At 49.0% G+C, this 23,621-nt stretch overlaps 7 protein-coding genes across 7 annotated transcripts; 5 read left to right on the top strand and 2 right to left on the bottom strand.

The window, feature by feature from the left end:
- Positions 1-1,764, top strand: BDV27DRAFT_156643 (uncharacterized protein; the record flags this gene model as incomplete). The annotated part of the gene is made up of 3 exons (XM_032072373.1): positions 1-903; positions 978-1,029; positions 1,109-1,764. 3 exons carry the CDS (start codon positions 1-3, stop codon positions 1,762-1,764), a joined length of 1,611 nt encoding a protein of 536 aa, XP_031928842.1.
- Positions 1,765-4,025: 2,261 nt separating this feature from the next.
- BDV27DRAFT_171443 (secretory lipase-domain-containing protein) lies at positions 4,026-5,036 on the top strand (the record flags this gene model as incomplete). The annotated part of the gene is made up of 1 exon (XM_032075598.1): positions 4,026-5,036. The coding sequence occupies one exon, from the start codon at positions 4,026-4,028 to the stop codon at positions 5,034-5,036; it is 1,011 nt and encodes a 336-aa protein (XP_031928841.1).
- A 3,070-nt stretch (positions 5,037-8,106) lies between these two features.
- On the top strand, positions 8,107-9,464 carry BDV27DRAFT_156641 (uncharacterized protein; the record flags this gene model as incomplete). Its single annotated transcript, XM_032072372.1, has 4 exons — positions 8,107-8,178; positions 8,257-9,081; positions 9,136-9,265; positions 9,346-9,464. The coding sequence occupies 4 exons, from the start codon at positions 8,107-8,109 to the stop codon at positions 9,462-9,464; spliced, it is 1,146 nt and encodes a 381-aa protein (XP_031928840.1).
- Positions 9,465-10,249: 785 nt separating this feature from the next.
- Positions 10,250-12,133, top strand: BDV27DRAFT_144218 (uncharacterized protein; the record flags this gene model as incomplete). Its single annotated transcript, XM_032070229.1, has 3 exons — positions 10,250-11,310; positions 11,361-11,905; positions 11,961-12,133. The coding sequence occupies 3 exons, from the start codon at positions 10,250-10,252 to the stop codon at positions 12,131-12,133; spliced, it is 1,779 nt and encodes a 592-aa protein (XP_031928839.1).
- An 808-nt stretch (positions 12,134-12,941) lies between these two features.
- Positions 12,942-17,119, top strand: BDV27DRAFT_144216 (alkaline-phosphatase-like protein; the record flags this gene model as incomplete). The annotated part of the gene is made up of 4 exons (XM_032070228.1): positions 12,942-14,185; positions 14,716-14,987; positions 15,036-15,345; positions 15,391-17,119. The coding sequence occupies 4 exons, from the start codon at positions 12,942-12,944 to the stop codon at positions 17,117-17,119; spliced, it is 3,555 nt and encodes a 1,184-aa protein (XP_031928838.1).
- Positions 17,120-18,602: 1,483 nt separating this feature from the next.
- Positions 18,603-20,498, bottom strand: BDV27DRAFT_126369 (Zn(II)2Cys6 transcription factor domain-containing protein). Its single transcript, XM_032066528.1, has 2 exons — positions 20,324-20,498; positions 18,603-20,243 (listed from the first exon to the last, which is right to left on the bottom strand). Exons 1-2 carry the CDS (start codon positions 20,378-20,380, stop codon positions 18,885-18,887), a joined length of 1,416 nt encoding a protein of 471 aa, XP_031928837.1. The 5' UTR covers positions 20,381-20,498; the 3' UTR covers positions 18,603-18,884.
- A 378-nt stretch (positions 20,499-20,876) lies between these two features.
- Positions 20,877-22,565, bottom strand: BDV27DRAFT_126368 (putative endoglycoceramidase). The gene is made up of 2 exons (XM_032066527.1): positions 22,019-22,565; positions 20,877-21,965 (listed from the first exon to the last, which is right to left on the bottom strand). The coding sequence occupies exons 1-2, from the start codon at positions 22,499-22,501 to the stop codon at positions 20,937-20,939; spliced, it is 1,512 nt and encodes a 503-aa protein (XP_031928836.1). The 5' UTR covers positions 22,502-22,565; the 3' UTR covers positions 20,877-20,936.
- Positions 22,566-23,621: the final 1,056 nt, after the last annotated feature.

The following is a 23,621-nucleotide window of genomic DNA, read 5'->3' as shown; positions in this document are numbered from 1 at the left end:
ATGGAACGCCTTGCACTGACGGATCTCGTCGACCTCATGAAGGGTAACCAGACAACCAACAAATGGGATGTCGTGGTCTCCTACGACGAGGACAAGATCAACGACCTGCTTCAAGCCGACTCAACCAAGCTCGAGGATATCCTCCAGATAGAGCCATTCACCAAAGAAGTGGACTTCTGGATTATAGTGGCGGAAGGGACGTTTGACCTGCAGCTCAAGAATCCTCGCCTTCAATTTTTGGCGGGCACTACGCAGGTGGCCCTAGTCTGCGAGCTCACGGGCACGTACGAGTTCCCCACTGTCGGGAAGCCCAAAGAAGACATACCCGCAGGTACTCAGTTGCAATTGATAGTGTCACTGTTTAACTGTGCCGGTCAGCGCATTGAGAGCAATGGCAGGACTACCTTTGTGCCAGACGCCAAGAACGGCATCATCGAGGGAACCCCCAAGGACTACACCATTCAACTGGACCCCAAGAACGGTCGTGGTAATGGGCTCTGCCTTGTCTTTCGCAATGTCGAAGCGAAGGTTATATCCACCGATACGACTATGAAAACCTTGTCCGCGCCTATTGAAAGGGGCATCACCGATCACTTCGCCGATGCCAAGCAGATCTACTACTATCTGACGGGGGTGTCCAAGTATACGCCCAGCTCCGCGAACCAGGTGCTGGAGCCCGTGGCCTTCAACTTTAGCATCACCCCCCCGGACAATGACAAACGTATTCCTGGTGTTCTTACGACTTGGATCAGCGTGAAAGGTGGAGAGGGGGGTGGCCAAAAGCCCAGTGGGCAGAGCCCGCTCTATTTCCGACCAGGTGGCGACGTTCAATGCCCAATTCCTAAGGGCAGCTCGGCCAGTGTGATCATAAGCAGCTACACAATGGCTAATTGTTTCTTCATAGTATGTACCAACCAAGACTTGTTGTACGTTTCCCAGTACGGAGTGCTGACAAAGATTCTTTACCCTGCATTTAGCCAAACCTGTCACGTAGTTTCAAGCATGTGAAGCAGAAGGATAACGCAAAAGGTGAGTTGAAATGGCACAAGACGCCATAATCTGACCACGGGAGAAGGGAATGTCTACACAGGTGCTAACGCGCCAACAGAGCTATCATTCACCGGCGACATGCAGGCCGAAAACATCTACGTCGAGACACTGGACAACAAAGTGAAAGTCCAAAATTGGCCTGCCATCTGGGAGTACAGCAAATGTGAGGGTGTTGACCTGCCTGTCGACACGCCGCCGACGGATATAACAGTGAGCCAGGATGTGGTGACAGCGAGCTCAGACTCCGTGACCGTCAGCTTCACAAGTAATTCGGAGACCAGTCATTGGAGCTACTATAAGGACGCTGGCGTGGCTGGCGCCAATCCAACCCTTGCTAGTGGAAATGTTACCTTGACTTTCACCTGGAACGCTGTTGGCAGTTGGTCTGGCGGCACGGCTGCGCATCCTAATCTGCTCCAATTGGACTTCAAAGGAGACAATGAATACAAAACAATTCAGACGGCCGATAAACCTACCTTCTGGCTCAGCTGGATGGGCGGATTGAACTACCCAAGTTTCTATGATAACATCCGTGCCCCGAAGCCGAACATCGATCTCAGCATGGATGCATTGGACTACTTCCTCACCACCAACGTGTTCTTCCCTGGCAAGGAGATCTTTAAGGCGCATTCCCCTATTGCAGGCGCCGACCGGAGTACTGGTCTGGCCGTCCCCAGAGATCTTATTCTGACTGGTGATGTTGCGAGCGACTGAATAGACAACTTAGTTGTACAACATCGGCTTAGGTTCCGTTCCACCTCCTCTAGCCATACTATGATCTGGTGATTAGATACAATTTATTACACCGCAAAGATCTTAGACCTTCCATTCCATAGCGGTTTACCAATGAAAGGTATCGGCGCCATTTGGGGACAGTCGTACTAAGCAGACCATTGAACCATTCATGAATTTCATTCATAGCTAATACACTAGAGCATAAAAATGTGTATTAGGTTGGCTTGACGCCTTCCTTTAAATTCTTACATAAACTGCTCTTTGCCTTAGGCGAAGTAATACGCTTCATGTACTTTCGTGGCAACCGATGTATAGCATCTTCCGGTGCTTCGGCTAATCTACAGATTATGTCAGACTACCTTGAGCACCCAGTAATGTAAAGCCATATTCTGGAAACGTATATATTAGGATATAGGCCGCATGACTGGCGTTGGCTGTCCAGCTAAAAGGAAATAGAGTGAATAGAATTCTAACTTTGTGTGGACAGTAGGATCCTACAGTCTTGAGATAGTGGAGATGTTTGACAGTATTAAACCTTTAGGATTAAATAGCCACGTGGCCGGGGCCCTCTATTCTATTTATAGACATGGAGAATGGATGCAGATCTCCGTGACCAACATGGGAGACGGTAGATTCAAAGCGTTGGCGTAAAAGATCAGGGAAGCAGAAAGTGATGTGGTTGGTCCGTTGAGCACTTTCCGTTCGAGCGAGTCTTACCACGAAGTAGGATTCCTGACTCGGGGCCTCTACTATCTACGCTGGCGGCGTTAACCTGATCTAAAACTTCTGTACAAGCTTGGATTAATTGGAGGCATGTAAGATCGAGTAGGTTAAGAGGGCGGACCTTGGCCTGAGCCACTTTAGGAAGGGTGGGCTGAGATCCTCAGGTTGCCCTGTGCATCGATTTGTCGGTATAGGTAAGTTTGACATGTCGCGATGTCGGTTCAATGGATCTCCGAATTGGAATTAGGGCATGTTCACCAATGTGAGGGTCATCTGACCTGCGGCGACGAGAGTAAGAGTAGTCACAGATCCTACAATGGAAGGGCTTCTGGAGCGCATCTCCTGTTCCGGTCAGACGAAGTCGATCAATATGCTTCAAATGAGAGCCTTATTAAAACAGCCTTTGAAATCGATCATACTGGAAGGGCGTTTTCGAAAGAGCGGAGTCCTTGAAAGAGCAACCGGTGCGACATTCTTCGTGCACGACCAATCTCGCTCAACTAACCAGGAGCGGTCGGTTGAATATAATTTTACCATATCGCAGCTCAACCTCGATCCGAGGTTTCGATAAAATGTGGTACATTCTGCCTTTCTCAGAAACGTAAGAATGGGGTAATAAGTTTATAAGAAGCTTATTGATTCAGCCTCCTCTTCGCGGTTAGGCCCCAAGAATCTAAATCGACTCTGTGAGATCTTTCGCGAAAATCGATGTTGAGGTCTGGATGTGGACAACCATGTTCCTGCGATTGTTTCGGGATGGACCTCGCGATAACTGTGCATCGCGCTCAAGAGGCCCCAGTGGTTGTTGATAGCCACTGGCCCGGATGGGTATCCGCGCTTGAAATTTGGTGTACGTGCTTTCAGGGGTGATGCTTACCATTACAATATCAGGTAAACATGGTAAATTCGTCTGACTTGTCACTTGTCTAATTTTGGATAGTCCAGGGGTATTCGCTTTTTAATGAATGTTAAAAAGAGAGCTTGCAGACCGATCGGCGGTGGATCCAGACCTGAAGATCTTATCCGTGTGACAGCCCACAAAAGGGAAATATGACAGAAGCATTTATGATCACATCTAGGCTACTGATTTTCTCGTAAACTGTACAAGATTATCAAGTATTAATTAGGGGATACGGAAGCAGGTACGTCTGCCAGCGTGTACCAAGGCGCCTACTCCAAGCTGAAAGGTTGTACCTTCAGTATCAGAAATGAACCGTCTCTTCCTTTTCCTCTCCTGTCTCCTAGCCATCAGCAATGTGATCGGCTCTCTCATTCACCCGAGTCAGGATCCCTTTTATAGAAAACCATTAAGCCTCGGAGCTGCAGCACCTGGCACCATCCTCCGTTCACGTGAATCCCCCTACAGCTATAAACAACCACTTACCGAGTGGGTTGACAAGGGATACCAGATCCTCTACCGGACCACGGATAGCTATGGCAGGCCAGTCGCCGCCGTGACGACCGTTCTCATTCCCCCGAATCCTGATCTCACCAAGATAGTCGCTTTCCAACCCTTTATGAACTCCGCCGGCCTGGATTGCTCCCCATCGTATTATTTTGTCGCCGATGGGGTTGAGATGGGGCCGTATGATAGCATTGTTACTATACAACACCGTATTTCGATAGCAGCAGCTCTCAACCAAGGATGGATTGTCACTCTAAACGACCATGAGGGACTTGATGCTTCTTTCATGGCTAATCGTCGAGGGGCTCATGCCGTGTTAGATGGTATTCGGGCGACCTTGCTTTCTAGTGATCTTACAGGCGTTGGCCGCGACGCCGCAGTGGTCATGATGGGATACTCGGGAGGAAGTTCTCCTACAACTCTAGCGGCAGAGATCAAATCAGCGTATGCACCGGAGCTGAACATCATTGGCACTGCTGTAGGAGGGTTATTACCGAACCTCCAGAGCGTTGTTAACTACCTGATGCCCTCGGACTGGACACTCCTCGCAGCCATCTGGGGCCTCGCGAGCGAGTATCCCACACTTTCCGGTCTAATGCAAGGCAGCCTCAGTCACAATATCACAAGAAAGAAGCAGTTCGAGGAATTTCAGCCGATGTGTAGTGAGCAGCTACGCAGCACACTCGGTTACGAAAAGATCGCTTCCTATTTCCATAGCATGGAATTCCTCAACAGCCCCGATGTCCGGGAGATTTTCAGCAACAACAGTCTTGGCCAAGACGTCCCCACCATGCCAATGTTCATCTATGAAAGTACACATGACGAGGCCAGTCCCACGGTGGATACGGATAACCTTGTGTCCTGGTATTGTAAGGAGGATGCTAGGATCCACTATCGCATGCAAACGCAGGAATCACATCGATCTTTGGCGCTGGTTGGAATCTTGCAGGCCCTCGCCTGGTCCAAGGAAAGGTTTGATGGCTTGACGATGCCGGAGGGTTGCCAGAATTCCACCCATTACTTTGCAAATACGGATTTTGATTCGCTTGCCTTCCTGGGGGAGACAGCCATCGGCGCAATAGAACGGCAACTGAATATCGATTTACCTTCTTTGATAATATAAGGATCTCTTTAGCTGTGGTATAGGTTATAACGTCATTATTATACTGTGTTCCATACTTGGAAAATGCTCATTATTATTTTTTATACCCACATTGTGCTCACCGGTGTATCCTATAATATTTCTCACGTAGCCGTGGTAATCTAGCCGAGCCCAGAGGGCCGCCCATCTCATTTTCAGCAGTATCTGGTCATGGATCCCTAAGATGGTGTCTTGCGGGGTCTTAGCACTCAATAACAGGTTGGCTCGCACACAAAGTTCAGACGATCAGAATCACGATCGACCTGACCCGAGCCAAGTGATAGCCTAGAGGCAATTTAGTCACTGAAAATAGCTACCTAACGCAGCCATGTATCCAATCCAAATACTTGCAATCGACATGGATAAAAACCTTCAGTGCCTCCGCAAGCGGACGCAGTTAGGTGACTACTCCACAGGAGAAATTGAACTAGCTGTTAAACTTATTCTCCTTTGTTCTAGTCACGTAGTTAAATCAATAGCGTCGCGAGAAAGCAAGGGATGAAGCACCACCTGCACTGCAGAAACGTAATGTGTCTTCCAGTAGTAAAACCTTACGAACGGGTTGCTGTGGGTCACTCTACTAATGTTGCTCTGTTTTAAAGGAAGCTAGGGAGAATCTAGCAATGATACGCACGACAGTGACGACTGAGGACCCGCCCTCCAGATCAATTACTAAATCTATTCCTGCAGGAATCTGCGACAATCATCCTAGGCTTTCCGTACAGGTCTCCCCCACGCCCAACACTGCGTTTCTTCGCTTTACTTTCATGGGAAAGGCAAAAGAAGGTCCTATTGCAAGGAGAAATGACAGGCCATATCTTCTTAGCTAACTATCCCAGATCTAAACTTCTGGCTGCAAGGGGCTACGCTAAGGCTTCCTTCATCATTTTATTCCTGACGCTCTTTATTTAGTCCAAATAAGGTAAATTTCGTTTTGTTCTCTGCATTGGCATGTCCTTCTAGAAAATACCTGTAACTCATGCACGCTCTGGTTTGCATTACAGACACAGTTTCACCACGAGTAGGTTAAATTAAACCAGATGTGAGAAAGCTACAGGTGTAGGTACTTCGGATAAGCACGTGTGTTCTGGATATAGATTGCAGGAACCTTGGCCGTAGAAGTAGAGGCAAATGAACCCACTTATTATCACTATTAATGCCAACAAAGCCACATCGCCTAAAGCATCACCGGTCGCAATATTGGCAACCCCATACCAGTGACTTCGTCCAATTATAGGAGTGTCGCGTCCTCCCAAGCCTTGCCGATTTCCGTGTCGTACCCGTCATGCTGTTCTTGAGTCGATGGCAGCAAATCTAGACTAAAGCAGAGAATATGTCCCGTGAAGAAAAACGCGATAACTATTGCAACCGTTAGTGAATATGCCGTAAATAGAGGTTACGGAGTTTTACTACTTCCCCCACTCAAGAATCGCAGAAAAGTCCCCATCCAGGCCGGGATAGTGGATGCTGAAGCCAAACACAATGCCAAGCGTAGCTTCGATAATAGCAAGAGAGGCCCTAATGATGAAGATGGTGAATAGCAGGCGATGTTGCCACCTGGTAGCAATGCAAGAAAGGGTAGATTGAACAACGAGGAGGGTTGCGCAGATAGAATGCGCGGCTCTTTAAAGAATATGTCAGCATTTATCGATGGTTCTCTAGATAACTAATGAACGTACATAAATAAGGCCAGTGAAGAATAATGCACGCTCGTGTAATGGATGTAATCGAAGCACGATAGCAGCATCAGCCCTATACTTCCTGCAATGGACAAGAGAATCGAAGAGTATGCGCAGACGGTGTGAATAGGAACCTTTGACCAGGCCAGCTTTCTCGCGTCTCTAAGCGGCCATTCTTTCTCTATTACGGAGAGGTTGAGAAAGAGCATGGAAATAAGACTGCCGACAACAAAAAAAGGTTGAACATCCGCTCCTATGTTTGAGATAAACCTATGAAAGTGTTACGGAGTTGAACGAAGTCGAATAACCAGGAAGATGACCAAAGCCGGGGTTTAATACGGGTAAATTTGTCCATCCACCATTGTAGTGTATCTCGGCCTTCCTATGATTATCCAGCTTGCAGACATCCCGAGCAGCATTACTGTATAAATTAGTCCTGTGTTAATAGAATATTCACTGGCCACAGACCAACCTAGCCAGATAGAGGCGGAGATGATGGGGAAGTGCCAAACCGCAATAGCCAGCATTGTCGTACGCTATAGGTATTCAGGCAGGAGCGCGTTGAGAAGATAGACCTGCGAATCCAATGAGAGGAACAACCAGACTACATTTGAAATGAGCAGACGGGCTGTCGGATAAACCCAGAATCTACTTGTGTGCAGTTTTGCCAAGTGGAGCAAGAGGATAATATGCAAAGCAATGTTCGACGATCGAGTCCTGTATCCAATCTGACAAAGGCTAAAACTCCACAGGCGATAGAATACCCATTCAAACTATTCGATGTGCGGATTCTGGTTGGAGGAATGCTCTATTATCAAATTTTCTTCCTTAGACATAGGCGTCGAATGACGAATAAACCAATGCCCATGGCGATAGCGCACTGGAGAAATCGTTTGACTGAGCATTTTAGGGGCGGAAGATGTCGATCAAATCCTGGACATTTCGAGTAAAAAAAAAAAAGGAAATACACCAGTTGTAAGGCCGGCAAGCTTAATCTCAAGGCCTGAGGATGTCAAAACTTCAGTCGCCACGCGCTAGTGATGTGATCCGTCAGGTTCGATACTTCAGCTGAACTCCAGTTGAAGATTTGATATCAGATTTCTGTACCAAAGTCGAAACCAATTTCCCACCTTCTTATGTAGTCGCGGAAACACGATCCTATCCTGACCCTAAGTAGCTTGTATATCTTTTGGATTGTTTATCTTTTTATATCGTACTATATATGACTAGACCACTGTCCCGGTATATCACGCACTTCCACCACCCCATAAATTATCCTACAACAATTCAAACTCCTATTTTTGGCCACCATGGTAGGATAAATCTGTCCCGACAACCAGGAAGGTGAAAAATAATTTATTACACAGGGCGTTATGCAAGGACTCTCTGTGCTTTTACAGGTCGTATCATTGGGGTTCCTATTGCCCTATGCCCTGGTTCTCCATGTAAGTAGTTCCATATTTACGGACAATCGATAAACAGCGCCTTCTGAATCCAGATATTGACCGTTGGACGCCATATAGATCACGGAATCTCGATCGGCGAAGCTCGCACAGACTGTAGTAACAAGCTGCTCCCTCATCGGCCTCTGGATAGGTGGCGGAAACCGGTCTCTTGGTTACCTCACTCTGAACCTGACTCTAACCCTCCTAATTTGCATTTATACATTCACATACTGGTACTTATATAGATATGCCGCCCTTAGCAATACCCTGAGCACACAATACGTCAAGAGTGCGTATCATGGTGCTAGCGTCTCGCTCCTCGTCCTCGGTTGGTTCCAGATAACATGCGGAACATTGGATAATCTCGGGATTTTGCACCACAACCTGATCATGATTGCACACTCCTGCCCTGCCTTGCTCATTATCGGTCTTGCCACATTCTGGCTAACATCATCCGCGGGCATCGGGCGACACGGATACTGTCGCTCGCCCGAATATTATGACTGCCTCTACACGACTGGGATGAGCGTTGTATTAATCCCCGTTGTTATCGGCACAGATATAATGGGAAGGGATCTAGAGGCTCCTCTTGGTTTCCCTCCACATCTTTTCTACCTGCTGGTGATGCTTGCTGCCTCGCAGCTTGGCATCTGGCTCAGTAGGGATAGATACAACGCACCCAGGAGGAACCTCATGCTAGCTCTGATTTGTGTTCTCTGGGGCCAACAGATGGCCGCACATCATCAAGACTCTAAGTTGGCCAAGAGCGTGCATGAATCTTTCGGGCACACCCTTCTAGCTATGGGGGCCGCACGAGCTTTGGAGATTCTAGTGATCCCGAGTATATCGCCGGCGCATTCTACAAGCTCGGAGCACGAGCACCTCCGCTACCTGCCACCAATGGTATAATATCCGTCTGCAAGGAACCATTTTACTGGCAATCTAACCAAGTTATAGTTCGGCTTTGTGGCGGCATTTATGATCCTCGGAGGTTCGCACGATATGATCCGGACCTTCGAGGAGCTGGGTAGTGACTCCTCTGGGTATATAGCACTACTCCAGGCCTGTGGATTTGGTCTCTTCTTATGTGAGTTGGCCTTGTCTAATTTATTCCTCGTCATCTAAGTGCCTATCGGAGTTCTAACTTGACATGTATAATGTCACCAGTTATCGCTGTTCTCATCAGGAGAGTAGCTGCCTCTCTAGAATTGGACGATGGCGACAAGACATATGATTATGAAGAATGCACGACGGAAGGATCTGAACGCCAGCCATTGGCGCCCTAAAGGGTGGTGGACGTGAAATTGTAAGGCCTTCAGGGTAGGTTCAGGCTGGGTCTAGCGCGAAACCCGTATATAATATCACTCAAATATATATCTTCGTAATTTTCTGGAAATATTTCCTTAGCCCTATATTTCTTTGCGACCAGACTATGTAGGTATTTAAGCTGTTTAAGCAATTTAACCAGACTAAGCCAGTCAAGCAGCCTACTATGTAAATGTAGAATTGCTACTCACATGATGATTAGATAGCCTAACCGGAGAGATTTTCCTTACTAATTAACCTCAGGATAACAGCTGATCCGCCGACGCCAATTGTAGCTTTCGCCTCGTTGCTCTCAACGTCTTCATATTCTATACCTGAACAGTCAACTCCACGAACACCTCACAACGACGGCAATAATTGAGACATCGATCCAGTTATAAGACCCCGCCATCGACTGGGACTTGTCGCGTGATAGCGCGATTGTAATCGAATTCGATAATGCATAAATGGAGCCTCGGGCAGTCGGTCGGAAAATGACACGATTGGCCCAGCAACATGCGGAGTCGCCGCCTCACGCAATCGAAGGCTAGCGTGACGAACAAGCGGTTCGGTCGACGAGGGTTTAAACGCATTGGTGTGTGTTTTGGGACAGCGACGAGTCGTGCTATCGGTGCTGTCAGTTGAGTGTTGGGTTTTGGACTAAGTTCATAAGACGCTCATTCATTCGCACTTCTTTCCGTCGGTCATGAAGGCAGCGTGTGTCCAATGTCGGGTGCGCAAGGTAAGATAGATCCCATCCCTCCACATGGCGATTGGAATGGCGAGAACTAAATCTTCCCAGGTCCGCTGTGACCGATCCGTACTTGGTTGCAAGACCTGTGAGCGCCTGGAGTTCCAGTGCTCTTTCCAGCGCGACGCTTCTCGGGCCGTCGGTCAGTATGTGCCGCGTCTGCCACCGAAGCGTCGCGGTGCAACGGCCTGCCTGGAGTGTCGGGCGATGAAGGTCCGTTGTTCGGGGGCTACGCCTCGGTGTCAAAATTGTCATCGGCGAGATCGTCAATGTACCTATCCTTCCTCTAGTGGGCCAACGAGACCCGCATTAACTCGCGTTGGGAAGCTGTCAAGTCCCACGACCAGCACTTCTATCCCAATTGCGAATGATGATTGCACCCACGGTCAATCTGAATTTTCAATACCAAGACCTTCTGCTCCTTCATCGCCGTCAGATGAGGTAGTCAGCTCGCTTCTGAGAGACTATTTCGATCGCTTGTACCCTCTCCCATCTTTCAACTTCCTCCACAAAGAGACTGTCGTTCAACGCCGTTCTGAAACTACCCTCGATGAGTCGTTGAAGCTAGCTATATGTGCGATCACTGCTTTATACTTTGGCCAATATAAATCTGAACATGGTGCCTGGGCGCAACAGTCCGAGCAACTTATCCTGAATCGGCTCGAACGACCCTCCATATTCCTAATCCAGGCGTCCCTACTCACCATTCGATATAGGGCCGGAGTAGGCCAATTTCCACGAGCCTTCATTCTTGCTGGGCTTACAGCACGGTGGGCGGTATCTCTGCGTCTCAACTACGAGCACTCGGGCCTGAGTCCCATCGCACAGGAGGTGCGCCGGAGGACATTCTGGTCGCTCTACCTGCTGGAGGACAGTTTCTGCGTGGGGCTGAAAGAATTCGAGCTCTTCGACTCAGAGACAATTCACCTTCAGCTACCCTGTGAAGACGAAGATTTCCACGATGAGCGACCAGTGCTGACCGGCTTCCTCCAGCCGAGCAAGGGTCTTGAGCCAGAAGTTCTGGGACCCCGAGGGGCTTTCGTCAAGCTAGCCTTTATTCGAAGAGGGATAATGAGGTCCGTCTAGAAGTGACTTAGCATTCCACACAATACTGACACCGAAGCAGGCTGAATCGGAGAACCTGCGCTAAGGAAGTGAGCCTCTCCGAGCTACTGAGATCTATGGAGAGGTTCCAAGCGGACCTCCATCGTCTACGAAGTCGGCTCGCACCCTCTAATCAATACCCCCCCGCAAACCCAGAAGACCTTCATTGGCATCCCCGTTACGCGACTCTGCACATGTCCTGGCATCAGTGTCATTGCGATCTGTATCGTATCTTTCTCAGTGGCTACCCCGAATCCACTCCACACGTCGCCGTGGAGCGCATGACATCGTCGGAGCGTGTTCTCATGAAAAATAGGTGTTTGGGTCACGCAGAACTGATCGTGATGGTGCTTTCTGACTTTGTTCATCACAAGGATGAGCAGCACATGCTTGAGTTTGATGCGGCTGTATGTGCCTATCACGCAGCTCGGTTGATCTTGTTTGGGACATATACTGGGAGGGACAATGCGGGCCTGCCAATGCAGATGGCCATTAACAAAGCTCAGCTATGTCTCGATGTAGTCACCCGGTACTTCGAGTTCTCCGCTCATCTTAAACCGATGGTAAGTGGCTGAACCTGAATCTATGAGGCAGGCTAACCAAATAGCGTCAAATCCTTGAGCGAGACATCCAGCAGCACAAGAGATGGCTGCAATCATCGGGCCATCGAGCCGTGGCCACGGCGGATCCAACCCCTTATCCACCCCCTGGTATCTCGCGCGATGCGTACATGCGCCAGCGCCTCGCCATCCACAGTCTCCTGCGGCAATCGGACTTTGTGGACGACAGCCGTGATGCGGCCCCAGAACCCCCAAGCCCCCTTTTCAATTGGACTGCCTCTACCGACGGTGACCAGATCCACGAGCCACCATCAGATTGGGATTACCGCGCTATGGTAGATCCCTTGAACGAACAGATAGGTAGTGGACCAAATCTCTTTTGTGGAATACAATACGGTTTGGACTTCCTCGGGTGGCCCGGCGAGGGCGCAGAAGAGCCATCTGCCTTTATTGGGGGGGTTGAAGAACAGTTCATGTACTAGAAACGAGGTAGCCACCAATGGCTGGCGATTAATGCCGAGCTGCCGATCTCCGGCCGGCAAGCAGTGGGTCATCGGGCATCTGAAGCCGAGCCGAGTTGACATATAGTTCAGCTCGTTCTTCCTCGATCGGTGGCCAGGGTGGTAAGCGTTTTCCCACATCTGGTTTTCACCTTGGTGTTTCGAAAAGAAAGCATGGCAGTATCAGTACCTGGGGCCCGAGATGGCCGGCCAAACATTGTCTTTATCATGGCAGACGACCACGCCTCCAAGTCGATCAGCTGCTACGGCGCTGGGATCAATCACACACCAAACATCGATCGCCTTGCCAAGGAGGGAATGAAATTCAACCACTGCTATGTGACGAACTCAATCTGTACGCCCTCCCGAGCGGCAATTCTTTGTGGCACATATAATCATGTCAACGGGGTGATGACACTAGACGACCATGTGAGTCACTCAAAAAAACAAGGCATCGACGACAGCGATCCTAACTGCGTGCAGATAAATAAACATATCCCCAATGTTGCAAAGCATCTTCGCACAGGTGGCTATCAAACCGCCATGGTTGGGAAATGGCACCTCGGAGAGGGGATTGAAAATCAACCTACGGGCTTTGACTACTGGTCTGTTCTGCCAGGCCAAGGCCTCTACTGGGATCCCGAATTTATTGAGCCCGACGGGGAGCACATTGAACCAGGATACGTCACAGACATTATCACGGACAAGTCTCTGGATTGGATCAAGGCGCGAGACCGCGATCGTCCGTTCTTCCTCATGTGCCATCACAAAGCGCCCCATCGGTCTTGGGAATGCGACGACAAGCACAAGCACCTCTATAAAGACCCCATTCGTTTGCCTGATACATTCTCCGACGACTACAAGAACCGCGCGAAAGCGGCCAAAATCGCCAAGATGCGCGTCATTGAAGACCTCACCTACCAAGATCTCGGACTTGTCCAGCCCGACGGCGGCCGCAGAGTTGGCGAACCTGTGCTACAGGAAAAGGGTAACAGCGAGCGCAAGATTCCAGTACCAGGTTCAGTTGCAGAGCTTCACTCCATGAGGTTAATTGACAAAGACGATGGTACTATCTTTACTTTCGGAAGCCACGCCGAGTTAGCTGAATTCAAGTTTCAGCGTTACATGCAACGCTATCTTCGCACTATCCAATCTATCGATGATAATGTCGGCCGTCTGTTAGACTACCTGGATTCGGAACCCCAGCTAGCAGACAACACAATTGTTATCTATACCTCGGACCAAGGCTTCTTTCTGGGAGAACACGGCTGGTTTGATAAGAGATTCATGTATGAGGAGTCATTTCAAATGCCATTACTCATCAGATACCCGAAAGAGATCGTTGCTGCGTCAGTGTGTGACGATATCATATGCAACGTCGACTTTGCGGCCACCTGGCTGGACTACGCCAACCTGCCTGCGCCTTCATACATGCAAGGCACATCCTTCCGTCCACTATTGCAAGGCCGTACGCCAAAGTCCTGGCAACAGGTGGCATATCACCGATACTGGATGCATAACGACATTATTCACCATGCATATGCGCATTATGGGATACGTAACCAGAGGTACAAGTTGATCTATTGGTACAACGAGCCATTAGGTGTCAAGGGAGCCCGTCCAGGGGGGATAGAGTATAGAGAGTGGGAGCTCTTTGACTGTGACAAGGATCCATTGGAACTTTTTAATGTGTACCATGAACGACAATATCAAGGTGTTGTAAGGGAGATGATTACGATGTTGGAGAAGAAAATGGCGGAAATTGGAGATGAGCCTGTTCATCCAAAGTAACAATGGCTGCTGGGGTCTCTATGATGATTATATTTGACAAACTGAGGCCGTGCTTCATTCGAATAATATCCTTTAGTATTTGCGGTGGAGATTTTCTGGTGCATATTCCTGTAAACGCTTACAAGTCTCACCTCGTTGGATCCTACCCTGTAGATGCGTCATTTCGTCCTAACAGGTAGGTTTTAACGTCAATACTTACCCACGTCCTCCACCTTACATGGCAATAGCCGATGGAAAGGTCCGACTCCCGACTGGCGAGCGTAGGCTTACTTTGGCTGCGTAACAGAGGACACTGGCGTGGCATATTGTCCATCTCGGACGAACCTCCGAGCCGTTGAATCGGCAGTCGGGGCCCCCACATTTCGTGATGCTGCACTACAATGATTCAATCCGCTAACACCCCACTCGTAGGTGAAAATGAATAATGTATAAAGTTCGGAGGGGATGGCACGGATATGGTTCATTAGGTTGGGGCAACATCGTCCTACTCGAGTTTTGTATTACAGTTCAAGTATTCCTGTTAAAGTCGCGCTGAACAGCCACTACTCCCTATGGTGAACCTGCAATTGACTCTTCCGGCAATGGCATCTTGCCACATAGCCCTCGCGGTCTCTGTGCCATCAGAAGCGTTCGGGAAGGGGCTGCATAGGAAACGTGCTGAAGCATTGGTAGACCAGATGACCTGGGAAGAGAAGGTTGCCCAGATGGGTGGTATCCGTCGGCTCCTAAGTCTTGGTCCGCAGATAGATGAAGAGAACTACGAATGCCGGCAAGTGGAGTACCAAAATGGAAACATTGGTCAGTGATTTCCTCGTGGGTAATGTGACAATGCAACTAACAGAACAGGGTTTGGTGCTACGCTCAACTGGGCTGATGAGATTCTTTCACTCACGAACGACATACGACAGAGGGAAATTAATGAGAGTCGGCTTCATATCCCATTTATCACGGTCACGGATTCTATAAACAGTCTATACTTGTCTGGGGGCACTATATTCCCAAGTAACCTTGCCATGGCGGCTACATTCAACATCCCGCTGTTCAGGGAGGGCGTTGCTGCACTTCGTGAAGAGCAACTAGCAATCGGTGTATCATGGGTTCTGTCTCCGCCACTAGATATAGCGTGGGAGCCGCGATATTCCCGCATCGGTGAGCTGTAAGTTACTGCCCGGTCCCTCATATGCACGCTAACCCGGCCAAGATTTGGCGAGGACTGTTATTTAACAGGCGAATTCGGCCATGCCTATGTCCAGACTATGCAAGACAAAGACGAATCAGGAAATATCAAAGTCGCCACGACCGTTAAGCATTTCGTTTACGGCGAGAGTCGTGGTGGAGTTAATGCTGCCAGCATGTACGGAGGAATAAATCACCTTTACAACGACCAGTTGCGGCCTTATATGCGAGCACTAGAAGCGGATCCCGCCGCTGTTATGGTATCTTACGCGTCGGTCGATTTGGTTCCGATGTCGGCGAACAAGTATCTCGTGAGGGATGTTCTCCGTGAAAAGCTTGGCTTTGAGGGTATTGTTATGTCAGATGCTGGGTCTATTGCGCATCTCTATACTGAGTCTCGGCTGGCGGACTCATATGCCGAAGCTGCATTATTAGCGCTTGAGGCTGGGTTGCAGATGGAGTTGAGCCCCGGCTCTCCGGCTGTATTTCCTACTCTTGTTGCAGCTGCAGAGGATAGACATGTTGGAAAGTTGATAAATGACGCTGTATTGAATATTCTTCAGCTGAAGTTCGCAACCGGCCTCTTTGACAATCCTCTTCCTGACCCAGCGAAAGTGAACGAGACCCTACGAACACCGGCCCACCTCGACATTAGTCGCAATGTCACCAGGGAAAGCATTGTCCTACTTCAGAATGATGGTATCCTACCAAAGATACCATCGAAAGTGGCCCTGCTCGGCCCATTTGCTGATATCCGTAACTATGGCTCCTATGCGCCTGTGAACTCGAGTGACTCTCGGTACGGCAACTCACTTTATCAAAGTCTCCGAGCCAAGCTTGGTGCAAGTAATGTGAACCTTGTCCAAGGAGTCGACTTCATCGACACCAATTCCACAAACATCGCCACCGCAGTTTCAGCCGCTAAAGAGGCCGGTCTTGCAATCGTCGTCCTTGGCTCACTGTCCGTCGGTACGACAGATCCCCTTGTAACCAAGCGGACCGATGGGGAGTTCTTCACGCACGCAGAACTAAGCTTCCCAGGGGCTCAACAGCAACTCCTCGATGCTGTACTGGACGCTTCTATTCCAACGATCCTGGTCCTCTCTGGTGGACAACCTTACGTGCTCAATAATTCAACCCTCCGGAGCAATGCTATCCTGCACTCTTTTCTCGGTGGCGAATTCACTGGCGATGCGTTGGTCGAGATTATAATGGGCCACGTCAACCCTAGCGGCAAGTTGCCAATCAGCTTACCCCAGGATACATCTGCTACTCCAGTGTTTTATGATTATCTTCCGAGCGACGATACCGGGACAGCGGATAGCATCCTAGGATTCCATTCTACGTACCAGTTTCCTTTGCTTTCGCGGGCCCCATCGATGCCATTTGGGTTTGGCTTGAGCTATACAGATTTCACGGTCTCGACACCTATTGCGAGAGCCGGGAATAACAGTGTTGAGGTGCGTGTGAATATTACCAATAGTGGTTGTATCGCTGGCAAGGAAGTCGTGCAACTATACCATCGCCCGAACACGACGACAGGGATCGAATTTCCTGTGAAGCGCTTGGTTAGATTTGAGAAGGTTGACCTACGCGCTGGGGAAGGTATAGAGGTTCGGTTTGTCATTCCGTATAAGGATTTAGGGTACTATGTCAATGGTAAATTGCGCGTGAAGCGGGGCGTCTACTCTTTCTGGGCTGGTACGAGTGCGAGGACGGAGGATCTAATCGGCATCAACGTGACGGTTATTTAAGGGTTTCCTTTCAATATTAGGCGGAAGAGTAGGGGAATTGGCCGAATCTAAGCTTTTCTAAAATCCCACAGAGTGATCCTTGCAGAAATGGGTAGCTTCGTGATCCGGTCAAACACCGAGTCTGTCCAGCCTTCCTCAGAGATAGGTATTTTCAATATGCATTTAACATGATCAGAGTACTTAGATTCAGACTTACTCCTATTGATGTGTATTCCAACGAGTTAAAGTGGCTTGTGTCTCTAGATGTGCGGTCGGAGGGCACAACGCAACGGAATGAGAATTTCGGATATCTACAGATTTACCTGTGAGCTCCTTAGAAGAACCCAGTAAGTTTCTATAACATATATTCATGTATTTAACATGCAGAGAAAGATTCCATTTCCATCGACATTCCCAGATGTCTATTCTTCTGTCAGGCCGCCGTTCTGCAACAGAACATAGCCGGTCGTGCCATCTCGGGGGGAGAGCCTGTTAAGTTCCGAACAGTCTTCGGGTACTATTTATATAAGTCAATAGGAGGTGATACATCCAGGTCTTTCCTCGTGGCTTAGATTATCGACATGTATAATAATATCGAGCTAATAGAAACGCAAAACTCAATTTGAGATAATGAACGTGTTAGCCAACTAGAGCAATATATACATAGCTAATACCTAATACCACGCATCCACGCTTAAACTCGTTGAAAGAATTCCTGGATGTGGCACGTGCCGTAGTATCGTTCAGTGGAACCAAAGATCTCTTCGAGGAATATGTTGAGGGAGTGCTGTCGACCAAAAGCTTACTTCTTCACCATTTTGAAGATAGACATTTGGTATTTGAAGTCGATCTGTGCAGACGAATCTGCTTCACCATCCTTTAGCATATCCTCAGCTCCTCTGCACCCTTCCCGACCTGTATAATGCAGCACAGTCCAACCGTCTTCTGCCAAAAGCTAGGAAATCTGGCTCGCGATATATAAGCAGACACACTGTCTCCAGATGGCCTTCCATTACAGCGTAATACAAGGCTGTCCGTCCAAAGGCCGTCCTGGTAATGCAAAGGAGCACCATTTCACCCACTTAACGATCCATCGATCCAGTCCGGATCAGGACGGAATCATGCAATTGTGAGGGCTCTATCATACAGTATCACGTGACCATGGTGGTAATGATCCATGGTGTCGCTGTACTGAGTAATTTCGCGTGAATCAGACCTTCTATATAGTAAGTCGAACTTGTGTGGGAGGATATAGATGGATCTGACGTCGCGTGTAGTTGTGAGAGCGATGAATTCTTGTAAACTCGCGCGTCAACGTATATATATATTTGTAACCTGCCGGTCTCTGGGATCCCAATAAAAAGTAGATATACCTTTCGAAGATATTAAGAGAAGCATGATTCTATCCACATAGTAGAGAGAATAGATAAAAGCAACCTGAACATTCATAATATTCACTCTGAGTGGATAATATGAAGTTATGCTAGATCCTATCTCTACAATCAGCACTCGGGACCCACCGGGAGTGGGTTGAGGATTTGACAAACCTCCTGTGTCGATATCAGAAAAAGTTGATTACGTTAGGGGCCTCATCTCTGTTCACTATCGTTTCCGTTTGCAATCGTAGCTCATATCGTAATGAGCACAAGCTCTCTACACTGGCTATCGAGAAGCCACAAAGGGTATCAGATGTAATACAAGTCGAGCGCGGCTTACATTTCCAGGACAAAGTCACACAGCCTTGACATTCATCAAGGGACATCATGATCGAGTGTCTTGGCAACATTCATACATGCAAATCGTCCTTTACAGCAAGCATACCCATGGACAGCGCCAGTTGATCCGGCCATGCCGGAAGTTGATTCTCCAGAGTCTCTTTCTTACCCATTGTCATACGAGGCGTAGTCGCTGGGGCGGGCAGCACATCCCACACCGGTAATGTAGGCATTGTTGGATCTGTGGATAGCTGGCGATGATCGGACTGAGTAAGTGCGATAATCTGGTCTAGAAGTGCGAGAGCCGACTGAGCCCCATGACCAGCAAACTGCCTGGTTTTCTGGGCTACAGGAACTGGAATTAGTGCAATAAGGTCTCGTTTGTTTCTCAGCGCCTCACTGTCTAGTGAGACTGGAAATACCGACTCCAGTTGGTTTCTCAGGTGCTGGAGCCTTCTCCTAGACCGCATGGTTTCCTGCCTGAGTGTCTCGCGCATGGAGTGATCTGTTTCATTGTTTTTGATCACTGCACAGGCGCGAGCGTAGAGACCCGGACACTTAGTTATCTCGATAAAGATGAGCTCGACTAGATTACCGAGCTGGCTGCCCTTTCTATTCTCACTTTCCTTGACGAGAGTGTCGGCGAGCGCCGATTGCCATGCTGGCTCCGCTAAGAAACACGCTTCACCTCGAATGAGCGCGTCGGCTACTATGAATGACTTGAAGGAAATCAGTAAAGTACGACCAAACCCACTACGGTGAGCATTTGGTCCTCGTAAGCGAATTAGGGTGGCAATACCACTGGAATGGGTGAGCCAGGACTGTGGTGTGATCGGATCCATCATCTCGTAGATGCCAAGCATGACGGCGATTGCGAGGGTCATGTCCGATCGGGCGAATCGGGGTCGTCGTAACAAACTACGCAAGCCATGGATCCCACGACTATACATAGACCTACTACTGGCAATTGTATCTTGGTCCTGGTGTTTCATGCCCAGGTGAAGGGTACCCAGACACCGGAGACTCCAGACGAAGGGGTCCAGCGTCGACTCGACATGGCGACGCGCGAAGTTCATCCAATTGACTGACAAACGGGCACTATATAAGTAGTAGAGTCCTGGGACCGTAGCGTCTATGAAGAATCCCAGGGTTTCAACCCCCTGCGCGGACAAAGTCTTTTGTATAAGACTTGGCGCAACCAACTCATCGACATTATTATGAGACCATACATCGCGCTCCGTAACCGACTGAGAGGTGTTCGACTTTTGGCATTGTGCGGACGAGGTCGCCGAACGATATGTAGGGTTAGGGCCTACTGGCCTTCTGGAATCGGAGGGAGTGCTAACAACGAAGGTCAAAGGTTTCCGATAACCGGGACATTGAATACCTCGCAGCTCGCAACGTCGGCAATTTGGTCGTGTCTCATCGCACTACTTCCGGTTGCATTCGGTTAGTGGCTTAATCATGTTTTGTAGGCTGCCATGCAGCACTTATGGAGGTTCGCCTCTACCTTGACTCGTCGCCGGATGCAGGTGCGACAGCCTTTGCTGTATGGAACTGCGACCATGACCCTGGAATGGGTAGTGGTATATGGCTGACTTCCGGGCACCCGATAGTCCACTTCATTAATAATTAATAGGCAAGAAGTTGGACCAGGCCTTAGCAAGGAGAGATTGCGAGCAAGGCTGGAGATGGAAGACACTTGGCTGATGGACAAGACTCAGACTCTCCCCACAACCCACCACGCCAAGACACTTGTTATATTTCGGGAAAAAGTCCCGGAATTAGACTCTATGAGGTTTAGCGTCTGGGTGGGTCTCCTAAGCTGTGTCAGAAAGGACATCGCTGTGATTCTCCTTAGTGATGGCTGATCAAGTGGGGCATTACAGCCAGACTGCATCCACTTGGGGCTTTCGAGTGATAGTCCAACGCAGCCGTATGAAAGTGGACAGGTAGGGCTCTGGGGGTCGATCTACGGTATATTCCATATGTCCAGCGGATTACCAGATCCACCAAGAGCAGACTTTCGAATCGAGAGTCAGGTATACAGACTAGATTTAGATGTTGATCTGCATTAATTACCAGAAGTACTTAGTAATTTAGGAGGCAACCTATGGACGAGATTATTTACGAGTGACTGTAATAGAGATGTCAGTGGCGTTCTTGATGCTGGTGGATGTGAACAAGGCTAGAGTCCGCTTGTCAACTGTGTACTGCAGCAAGCTGCCGTCGGGAGAGATCTGGACGGTATAGCCGTTGGGAAATGTGGAGGGGGGCAGGATGATTTCGGTGGGCGCCCCGATATTGGGATCAGATGTGAACTGCAGCTTGAAGGTTGCCGAGCTCTCAGAAAAGCTGAAGCTTTTGGGAGTGCCAGCGACAGCGGCAGGGTATGCACGGCTGTAATGTTTTGCTAGCTCAGGATAAGGCTGACCAGATGTGCCGTTGTACAGATTCTCGTACGCCCAGCCGATCCAGGAAACCATATTTGCATCTGTTGCCGACATGGCATCTGCTAGGCCCTGCATCTGCTTATCATCGCCCATCCAGAACGTGAGCTCGGTCAGCACGCCGGCGGTCCTAAGGCGCTCGTTGTCCTTATGGCGGTTACTGAGTGTGGTGGAAATCGAGCCCAGTTGCGGCGGGCTGTAGTAGTGGAACGAATGCACCGATTTAGATCCATCCCCGAGAGGGACATTATCGAAACCCGACAAGATATCCAGGGTGGCGCCCTCAAACCAGATGAGCGTGTCATTATCGACTGTACGAATCTGCTTGGTCGCGCGGTTCCAGAGCCCTTCTAGGACCTTGTGGTCAGCAACACCAGGCACCAGCAGTGTCGGATCGGCCCACGTATCGCCCACCCATGGCTCGTTCAGCAGGTTATACCCGACCACATTGGTCGACTTGACATACTCGGATGCTAGCTTTTTCCAGTACGCTGCGAACGCATCGCCCAACCCGTCGTAATTGTTGTATAGCCGCCCAAATGCATTGCCCAGCGCCACGGACGTGTAGCTCAGAGACCAATCGACAGTGCTGCAGAGCGACTCCGGCGATGGGAAGCCGTTTTCATCGACAGGGAACGGCGTCGTCTTGAGAGGAAACGGATACATCTTGCCACTTGATACCCAATCCTTTTTCGCAAACCACTATGAAACCTTGTTAGTATGAGGTATGCCAATTTGCCCCTACGTCTACTTACGTCAGGTGCGCCGTTGCCACAGAATTGCCGCGCCAGGCAGTCCTGATGCACGTCCACCAAAACATAAAGCCCATGGTCCTCGGCCATCTTGGTCTGCTTCTTCATAATATCCAAAAATGTCTGGTTATACTGCCCACGCACAGGCTCTGCACCTGCCCAACTGTGGCCTAGCCGCACAATGTTCAGACCCAAGTCGTGCAGATTCTGGACATCTTGCTCGCTAAACGACGAGACACCAGGCTCCCACTCCAACGGCCGATGCCATGGTGGCTCCTTCATAACGACATTGGTTCCGTGGAAAAACCGCGTACGGCCGAATTCATCGACGATCTGGTGCGTGTCTTGGTTCACCTGGCTGATACGCGACATGCCTGGATGACTCTTGTACCACGCCTCGGCATCCTGAGCTAAAACACCCGTTGGCTGTGTGCCGACCAGCGCCAGCAGCCATGCAGCAGCAATGGGAGTGTACAGCATGGCCATGAAACAACCACGTCAATCCTAGTAAGAATAACGGCACAGGGCTGGGGAGGACAGAGGGACGGAACGTTCAGACAAGAACAAGAATCAAAGGACTACAGCGTGATTATACATGTGCAACGCCCCTTTTACTTAACTAACAAGTGAGGTTACATCCACCATTTTAGCTCAATCGCTTGCAGAAACGAGACGTGGATATGACCCACAAAACCATGCCATACAGCCGCAGGGTTCCTTGATATACACAGTAGGCGATGCGGCCCGGCGCGGCAAGCCAATTAAGTCAATGTGTCCCCTTGTTACCTACAATCAGATTGTCGGGCTATTCCGGTACCATCAGCCAACGTGCTTGATCAACAGGGGGTTTGACACTTGACGGTATCAGTGCCGAAAGTGGAGCTCAGGTCGGCTGTAGATTGGTAGAGAATATGAGGGTTTCCCCGCAATTATGTAACGATTTTAACACTATTTATTGAAGATCATAGATTTATTGACTCGATTGTCATAAAACATGTGACTGGTATTAATACATCCTATGCTCCTATTCAGATTTCATATTCGATGTAACCTTGCCATCCAACGTGCAGCACACCTCTTGGTATTTCAGTCGCAAAGGATACCACAACGGGACAGCATTTCACAATTTAGTGTTGATGCAATTTGTTCTTCTGGTAACATTAAAAGCAATACATGACATCTATCAAAGATTGTAGAGTGGTATTTATGAGGTCACCTCAGTAAGCTAAGCGAAAAGATACACGCTAAGGCCAATCTCCCATTCCAGGATGAATCGAAGATATTTTGTTCAAAATCTTCCTTAAATGACCCTCCGTGTCCAAGTGCCTCGTGTTCTTGTTCTGATTTGCGTGAAGGATAATGTTGATTCGTAATTGCTTTGGTATTGATAGCGAAATCAATTGGAAGGAGCAACTATTGGGTGGCTCTAGGCGCCAGCTTTAGCAAGAATATCACAATATATTCGCCCAAGAAACCTTTGGGAGTGTACAATTAATGTATTTCTCAGTAGTGATACTCTCTCCTCACATACCAAGCCCTTTCAATATCCCATCATGTACACAACACAGCAAACCCTGCAATCAAATACAACCCCACGATGTCCTCA

The sequence above is a fragment of the Aspergillus caelatus genome, assembly GCF_009193585.1.
Source record: "Aspergillus caelatus strain CBS 763.97 unplaced genomic scaffold BDV27scaffold_63, whole genome shotgun sequence".
Classification (NCBI taxonomy): domain Eukaryota; kingdom Fungi; phylum Ascomycota; class Eurotiomycetes; order Eurotiales; family Aspergillaceae; genus Aspergillus; species Aspergillus caelatus.
Note: the sequence above shows the minus strand (reverse complement) of the source record. Positions and strands in the feature narration are given on the sequence as shown.